This window comes from Dipodomys ordii, unplaced genomic scaffold (assembly GCF_000151885.1).
Source record: "Dipodomys ordii isolate 6190 unplaced genomic scaffold, Dord_2.0 Scaffold47, whole genome shotgun sequence".
NCBI lineage: Eukaryota > Metazoa > Chordata > Mammalia > Rodentia > Heteromyidae > Dipodomys > Dipodomys ordii.
The window spans coordinates 4,874,264-4,882,782 of record NW_012267263.1 but is presented as its reverse complement, the minus strand read 5'-3'; the positions used below and the strand labels follow the sequence as shown (position 1 = coordinate 4,882,782).

At 41.3% G+C, this 8,519-nt stretch overlaps 2 protein-coding genes across 2 annotated transcripts in view; one reads left to right on the top strand and one right to left on the bottom strand.

Moving 5' to 3' along the window:
- Mrpl30 (mitochondrial ribosomal protein L30) overlaps window positions 1-1,760 on the bottom strand; it is a 17,781-nt gene extending 16,021 nt beyond the window's left edge. Inside the window, exon 1 of the mRNA XM_013019832.1 lies at window positions 1,621-1,760. The gene's annotated coding sequence lies outside the window, so the exon portion shown is untranslated. The remainder of the gene's footprint in view (window positions 1-1,620) is intronic.
- Window positions 1,761-1,872: 112 nt separating this feature from the next.
- Mitd1 (MIT, microtubule interacting and transport, domain containing 1) lies at window positions 1,873-7,485 on the top strand. Its single transcript, XM_013019734.1, has 4 exons — window positions 1,873-2,085; window positions 3,542-3,643; window positions 6,867-7,003; window positions 7,390-7,485. Exons 1-4 carry the CDS (start codon window positions 1,935-1,937, stop codon window positions 7,483-7,485), a joined length of 486 nt encoding a protein of 161 aa, XP_012875188.1. The 5' UTR covers window positions 1,873-1,934.
- The last annotated feature ends 1,034 nt before the right edge of the window (window positions 7,486-8,519 follow it).

The following is an 8,519-nucleotide window of genomic DNA, read 5'->3' as shown; positions in this document are numbered from 1 at the left end:
TCAAGGCTAGCGCTCTACCACTTGAGCCACAGCGCCACTTCCGGCTTTTTTTCTTTTTGCTTATGTGGTGCTGAGGAATCAAACCCAGGGCCTCAAGCATGCAAGGCAAGTGCTCTACCACTGAGCCACTTTCCCAGCCCTTGTTTTTTTTTTCTGTGCTTGGAACTGAATCCAGAGTCTCATTCACGCTAGGTAAATGTTCTGCCAGCGAGCTGCACCCCAGATCCAAATGTTGTAGGGTTATGTATATGTATGCTGGTCCTGGTTCTAGAACTCAGGGCCTGGCACTGTCCCTGAGCTTTTTTTGCTCCAGGCCAGCACTCTACCATTTGAATCACAGCTCCACTTCCAGCTTTTTTTTTTAAATGGTTAATTGGAGGTAAAAGAGTCTCACACACTTTCCTATCTGCGCCGGCTTTGAACTTAGCTCTTTAGATTTGTCTCCTGAGTAGCTAGGATTACAAGCATAAGCTATCAGCACACAGTTCAAAGGATGTGTTTTAATAAAATAGAAGTTTCTCTTATTAGGTACTGTCCTCTACTATGCAATAACTTTTCTCCACTTGGTCTTAGCCAAAAGATGGAGAACTAATAGAACTCTTGTGCAACTGCAAAATCAGGAAAACACTATGCATCACATAAGAAATGTGGATCCATTTCAATATTTTTAATTATTATTATTATTATTTGTGGTGATTCTGGGTTTGAACTCAGGACTCCAGGATGCTTTAGAAGCTAAGCCATGCCCCTAAGTTCATTATTGCTTCAGGTATTGTTTGAAAAGCAATGTTTTTTGCTCAGTCTCAGGCTTTCATCTTCCTACCTATGGCCTATACAGTAGTGGTGCACCACCTTGCTAAATTTTTGCCAGGGCTGGCCTCCCACGTTGATCCTTCCAATCTCTACCTCGTAGTTGGGATTACAGATGTGCAATATTGTCCGTGGCTCCATGTCTATTTTTTGAATGAATAAAACTGTTCATGCATAGATAGTCAAAAACATATGAATATACTCCTGTTTTGGCAGACTACCAGGATAATTTTTCTTGTATTGCTCCCATAGCGCCTAATAATTTACAACGCCTATTCATGTAAATAGTTCTTAAAAAAATAATTTCTTAAGCCCGGTGCCGGTGGCTCACGCCTGTTTTCCTAGCTACTCAGGAGGCTGAGATCTGAGGGTTGCAGTTCCAAGCCAGCCCGAGCAGGAAAGGCCTTGAGACTCTTATCTCCCCCAATTAACCACTAAAAAACCGGAAGTGGCGGTGTGGGTAAAGTGGTAGAGCGCTCGCCTACAGCTGAAGAGCGCAGGGACAGCGCTCGGGCCCCACGACCGTCACAATAATAATAATAATAAAGTTCTACTGATCTCCAACGCGGTTCCAGATTATGAATAAAGCAGATACACAGAAAATGGTGAACGCTAAACGTGGGTTCCCATTCCCAAGCTGTCTCCCCTGGGGACTCAGGGTTCAACCACCCCAGAGGAGGCGCTGCCGCTGGCGGGCTTTTCGGAAGCCTGGGATGAGATCCGTACGTGCTCCCATTAGGTCCCCGGGATCCGCCAACTCAAATGGATAGGGCAAACTGCTCGGCGTCGGCAGTCTTCCCAGATACTCACTCTTGGTGAAGACTGCAGCATTTACAGCGTGCAGCGGGCCAAAGGTCCAGCCTCGATTTCCCACCGAGGGGAAAGGCGAGCAGAGGTCAGACCACGACGTGCTACCCTCGAGTCAGTCCGTGTGGCAGCAGCGCGCGCGCGGCCCTCGGTTCCGAGGGCGAGCACCTCAGTTCCGGCCCAGTCCCGCCCATTCACCGAGGACTGAGGGGAGGGTGCGCAGGCGCGCCACGTGGCCCCGCCCCCCGGAAGCGCTCTAGGCGGCCCCAAGTTTACTTCGGGTAGGGGTGGAGGCGAATTCTCGATTTGTGGAAAGGATGGCAAAGTCCGGGCCGGGGCAGGATCCAGACATGACAGCAGCAGCCACAATGCTCAAGCGGGCAACGGAACTGGACTCGGAGTCTAAGTTCCAGCAGGCGCTGGTGTGCTACCAGGAGGGGCTCGACCTGCTCTTGCGGGTTATGAAAGGTGAGTGGGGAGTCCTGGAGGAAGGGGAGGACCCGAGGGAGGACCTGCTTTCCTAGGCGGCTGAGGGGAAATGAAACTTAAGAACCCTTCTTCCAAACTCCGGAGCGGAAGACGAAGTTACACTCCTGGGTAGCAGATTCATTGATTACTCCAGGAAAGGAAGGGATACCACTCTAGATTTTAAGAGCTTTAAAAGATATAGCCCAGCAGCCGGGCGCCGGAGGCTCACGCCTGATATATATGTATCAGTGATGAGATACACTGACATCATGTATCCCTAAAACATCATGTCACTTCTGTGATTTTAGTGCTTCAAAGGCACAGCCACATGAGAAAACATCAGATCAGCCAAAGTAAGAAACATTTTATGACACATAATAATCTTCCATCAGCAAGGTTATAAAAGATTAAAAACTGAGGAACTACAGTAGATAGAGATTAAAGATAAGTAACAAGTAAATGTACAGTGGCATCCTGGACCAGAGAAACCTTCCTGAGAGGAAAAAAACAGTGAAATTCAAATGTTTTTAAAAATTAGAGATTAGGCCAGGTGCTGGTAGCTCACACCTTCAGGAGGCTGAGACCTGAAGATCAGCAAAGTCCAATAAATTACTCAGAAAACGTAGGAAGTGGCACTGTGGCTCAAGTGGTAGAGCACTAGCCTTGAGAACAAAGAGGCTCAGGGACAGAGCCCAGGCCCAGAACAGAGAGAGAGAGAGAGAGAGGATTAAAGATGAAATTATTACAGAAAATATAAATAATGTAAAAAGAAGAAAAGGAGAACCAGAAATGATATTGTGGATGCATAGTAACATTTAATAGATAATGAATATTGAGGAATAACTTCTAGATGCTTATGGCTGACACATGTAGTCCAGCTACTAAAGTGACTGAGGTCTGACTGAGGATTGCAGTTCGAAACTAGCCAAGGCAGGGAAGTTCATAAGCCTCTTATCTCCACTTAACCACCCAAAACCTGGAAGTGAAGCTGTAGCTGTGGTAGAGTGCTAGCCTTGAGCAAAAAAGTTCAGGGACAGTGCCCAGACACCGAGTTCAAGCCCTAGGACGAATACATCTGCTGGCTGGAATTGAGCATTAATTACAATGGGAGTATCTGCAGGAGAAGCTGGTTTTATGGAAGACTGCTACTCTTTGCTGTCTTCTAAATATACAAAATTAGAATTAGGGTAAAGTAGTACTCAGACTTAAGGTTGACCTATAGTAAGCCACCTTTCTCATTTCTCACACTGCCAGATTTGGTATCCCAGAGTTGACAAGGTATTAGAACCTCATTCCTAAACCCAGCTATCCAGTCACAGTGACCTTTATATTTGTAGTTTTTAGGACTGAAGCAAAGCATTCTGAAGGATAGGACATTTGTAGAAAACTTGAAAAAATGGAAATAATGCCTGAATTAAACTGAAAAAAATGTTAACTTGAATTTTTTAATTTATAGGTATTAAAGATAATAATAAGAAATGTAATCTCAAAGCAAAGTTTTCTCACTACATGGATAGAGCAGAAAATATAAAGAAATACTTGGACCAAGAAAAAGAAGGTAAAAGGGCTGTTTTAGAAAATGTATCCAGGCCTGGGGATATAGTTCAAAAGCTAAGTAGTTGGCCTAGAATGTTTTACCAGGGATGGAGAACCTTTTCGTTGCCAAGGGCCGTTTAGATATAACATCATTCATGGACCATACAAAATTACCAACTTAAAAATTAATCTGCTATATTTAGTCCAATATTTAATTACTTCAACCCAAATGAGACAAGTAGAACTGCTTATTTTTGATGAGGTATATGGTGTTAATGTGTATTGATGTTTATTCCTGGGTTCACTCCCAGTACCACAAAAGAAAAGGGGGGGGGGATGGTGGGGTAGAAAGAAAATGTGTTCATATGGTATCATTCATTATTGCTGGCTTCTGTCTAGTTCTATATGGAGTAGACCATTTGAACCTGGGGGCTTTCCAATTTACTATACATTTCTTCTCCTCTAGTCCCTTTATTTTTTAAGTGAATGTAGGGTAGAGTCAAAACCCCTTCGAACATTTGATAAATGCTATGCATTATGTAGAACTTTGGCATTTTTAAAGAATTTGCAGATCCCATGAAGCTTATGTGTGAACCCCAGATAAGAACTGCTAGAAGAATACTGAATGTGGAATCCTGTCTTTGATTTTTAATTCCTTAATAAAAGGAACAAGGTCATTACAGTAGCTAAAGAAACTCCTGAGACTTCTATCAGATTTTGTTGTGAATCAGAGCCTATTCCTAGCCATTAGAGGTGAGGTAGGTATTTTTCCCTATGTATTAGTATTTCCCTACTCAAAAAGCATGCAGTTTCATAGATATCTGTATGTGGGCATTGCCATCCTCACACTCCTGCTTTCTACAACCAAAGATACTGTTGCTAGCCTTGGGTGTTTTTCCCCTAGTCACTGATGTGCACAATGAAACAAACCCCTTTGAACAATTAATGTATGCTTATAGATTAATAAGAAAATTAATTTGGCTGGCTTGGCTTTAAAAGTTGATGCATAGTTGGTAACATCTCTGTGGAAATGCTCTGAACAGAACATGTGTGTTTCCCTTTTTTAGTGGTCATGGGGATTGAACTGAGGGCTTCATGTGTGCTAGCTAAATGCTCCATTACTGAGCTACATTATCAGCTGAGCTTTATTTTTTTTTAATTACTCAGAAAGCTTTCTTTTTTTTTTGGTGGGGGGGTCCGGTCATGGGCTTGAACTCTGGGCCTGGGCGCTGTCCCTCAGCTCTTCAGCTCAAGGCTAGTAAGCTACCACTTGAGCCACAGTGCCACTTTCAGCTTTTTTCTTTTTGCTTATGTGGTGCTGAGGAATCGAACCCAGGGCCTCAGGCATGCAAGGCAAGCACTCTACCACTGAGCCACCTTCCCAGCCCAGAAAGCTTTCTTTTGTTTTTCCCTGTCAGTCATAGGTCTTGAACTCCAGGCCCGGATGTTGTCCCTGAGCTCTTGCTCAAGGCTAGCATTCAACTACTTTGAGCCACAGCACCATTGCCAATGTTCTGGTTGTTAATTGGACTTCCTCATATCTCAGCCTCTTGAGCGGCTAGGATTATAGGTGTGAATCACCGGCACCCAGCCATTTTTAAATATGTAGCTTTCTGATAGTGCTTGTGCTCTCATCACTTGCATAATTGTTTTCACCTTGTTAAGAAAAATACTTGCTTTTGGCAGACATATTTAGCACACAAGGAACTAACTGGGCCTGCTGGCATGTTTTTTTGTTTCAGACAACCTTATAAAACAGAAGGGTTGGAGACCTGGCTCACCTAGCAGTGCCAGATGAGTAAACAAAGCTGAGAAAGCTGCACACAGTTGTTTCTAAAGCTTTATTTTAGTTGGACACCATTGACTTATACCTGTAATCATAAAGAGGCTAAAACCTGGAGGATTGCAGTTCAAAGACAGTGTATGTAGGCTTTCAAGATTCCATTTCTAACCAGCAAAGTGCTATATTGGAGGTGTGGCTCAAGTGTCCTGAGCAAGCAAGCCAACCAAGGACAAGGCCCTGAGTTCAAGCCCTGGTACAGTACATACACAGACACACACACACAAATTGTTTAGTTTTCATAGCATAAGCCTTTCCAAGACTTGACTAAGCACAAACCACATGCAGATTCTTGATGTTATTCCAGCTTTCTTGGTGAAAAAGTAAACAGTAGCCTAGTTTTATTAGAAGCTGAATTGTAGGAGTGCCCATTATGGTACAGCAAACCGTGAACCATTCTAGGTGCCTGTAAATATTATCTGGTAAAGCAGAAACAGTCCACTAGAGGTCATATTTTTTAAAAACCAAAAAGGGGTTTGAAAATTTATTCAGCTATTCATTTTGAATTTACAAAACTAGTAGAACTATCCTGTTGATCATGTGACAATCCCCTTGTTAGCTTGGGAGAAATAGTAATGCAAATTTCTGCAGAGTGCTCTATAACAAACTTAGCATGTTACAAGCCCCGAGTTTAGTCCCTAACACGAAAACCAAAGAATTAAAACAAAACAAAACAAAAAAAACCCTGAAATAAATTAAGTATTAATAAGAAAGACTTCCTAACTGTTATGTTGTGTTTTTGTTTAATAGTTTATCTGTTAAACTGCAGGTATAAAAAGACAAGTATAAAGAGAAGGACCAGATTCCCTGATTATATCTGTGGTTTTTTCCATAGTAAAAGGAACTTACCAGATACTTTTTGCACACACAGTCTTCTCTTGAATAAACTACCTGGTCTTGCTGTATATTGCTACTCAGGAGGCTGAGATCTGAGGATCACGGTTCAGAGCCAGCCAGGGCAGGAAAGTCCATGAGACTCGTATCTCCAATTAACCAGAAGTAAGTTGTGGCTCAAAGTGGCAGAGTGCTAGCCTTGAGCAAAAAAGCCCAGGGACAGAATCCAAGTCCTGAAGTTAAGCCTCACTACGGACAAAAAACAAACAAAACAACAACAACAAAAACAACTGCCTGGTCTGAAGGGTCCAGGTCACGATCTGTTCCAGAAAATCTTGCCTATCCCCCTTACCCTGCCAAGGCAAAGACCACCCATGGAGTACTTTTGGCCTTCTTCTATATGTGTAGCATTTTGCAATACTGCATAACACATTTAGAGCAGGCACTTAATACATAATGAGTGAATAAGCTAAAAATTAATTTGTAACTGATCCTGATTAATCACTGTATAAGAAATATAAAATGTATAAAAAGAAAGTGGACACTAGTATTACTGAAAACTGTTTTGTAGATGGGAAATATCACAAGCAAATTAAAATAGAAGAGAATGCAACAGGTTTCAGTTATGAGTCACTTTTAAAAGAATACCTTAATGAGACAATTACAGAAGTGTGGATAGAAGATCCTTATATTAGACAAACTCATCAGGTAAGTGAGATGTATTAAAATGTAATGAAATTGAATTTTAAATGTATAGTCGGCTGTCCATATCAGCAGATTCTTTATCCATAGACTCAACTGGGGATCCAAAGTATTTTTTTAAGTTAAACCTATATGAACATTTACAGACCTTTCTTGTCAGTATTCCCTATACAACACAGTATAATAGCTAGCTATTTGTACAGCATTTACATCATTTTAGATATTGTAAGTAATCCAGAGGTGATTTAAGAGGAGAATATATTCAAGGTCTATGCTGAATAATGTTATATCATCTTTGGATAAGCATCTGTGGTGGGAAGTTGGACCCAATGCCCCATGGGCACAGAGGATGACCCTGCCAGTTAGTAATACCTCATCCTAATGTCTTTCAGCTCTATAACTTCCTTCGATTTTGTGAGATGCTTATTAAGAGTTGCAAAGTAAAAACTATTCACCTTCTTACCTCTCTGGATGCAGTAAGTATCTAAAAGAATTGATCTTTTTTGTAATTTACTGACTTTATTCAGTTAAAAGATGTAGTAGTCCAATCAAGGAAAACCTGAATGAGGTACTTCAGCTAGATTTATTTCTTTGAGGATAAACTTATCAGCTATAATAAGTGTAGTACATCTTGAGAAAGATGTTGACCTTGTATTTGGCCATTTTGTTAGGCTCAATTTGTTTAAGTAGTTAGTTTAGTCTCCTGGATACTGTTGGTCATTTTATCTCTTTACCCTTTATATCTGTGATTAATAACATGATAGTAGGTATCTCTGTCTTGATTTGGACAAAAATTAGTAATCCTTCTAAATAATAGTTTCCATGATTAATTTGAGAAGTAGGCAGCCCCACTAGGATTAGTAAACATCATTGCTAAAATGCATTTAAGGAAGCTGAGCATGGAGGTATATGTCTGTAATCCCAACACTCCAGAGGCAAGGCACAAGGATTATCATTTTAAGGCCAACTTAGGCCACATAGTAAGAGATCCTGTCTCAAAATGTAATGAGATAAAATAAACAGTTAAGAAGACAGGATGAAATTGTTATGTTCATATTAAAACATTCTTCATTTGCTTGAAATAATAGACACTGAAGCTAGAAAGTAACTTTTAATTTTAATCCATTTGTGATACTTGTTCATTAAATTTATTTTGCTTTAATTTTTTTAACAAGGTTTCACTTTTTGCCTGGGCCTGCTTGTACTGCAACCCCACTATTCATTGCTACTTGCCATATCTGGGATGACAGGTGCATGCCACTACGTCTAGCCTTTGCTACTAAGATGGTCTCACAAACTTTTATTTTATTTTATTTTTTGGTCGTGAGGCTTGAACTCCGGGCTTGGACACTGTCCCTGAGCTCTTCAGCTCAACGCGAGCACTCTATCGCTTGAGCCACAGCGCTACTTCCAGTTTTCGAGTGGTTTATTGGAGATAAAAGTCTCATGGACTTTCCTGCCCAGGCTGGCTTTGAACCGTGATCCTCAGATCTCAGCCTCCTGAGTAGCTAGGATTACAGGT

What these genes read in the sequence shown, in the direction of transcription:
- Mitd1 (XM_013019734.1), top strand. Translation starts at nt 1,935, where the DNA reads ATGGCAAAGTCCGGGCCGGGGCAGGATCCAGACATGACAGCAGCAGCC. An exon ending in GCTCTTGCGGGTTATGAAAG is followed by an intron (nt 2,086 to 3,541) that starts GTGAGTGGGGAG and finishes TTTAATTTATAG; the next exon opens with GTATTAAAGATAATAATAAG. An exon ending in ATATTAGACAAACTCATCAG is followed by an intron (nt 7,004 to 7,389) that starts GTAAGTGAGATG and finishes AATGTCTTTCAG; the next exon opens with CTCTATAACTTCCTTCGATT.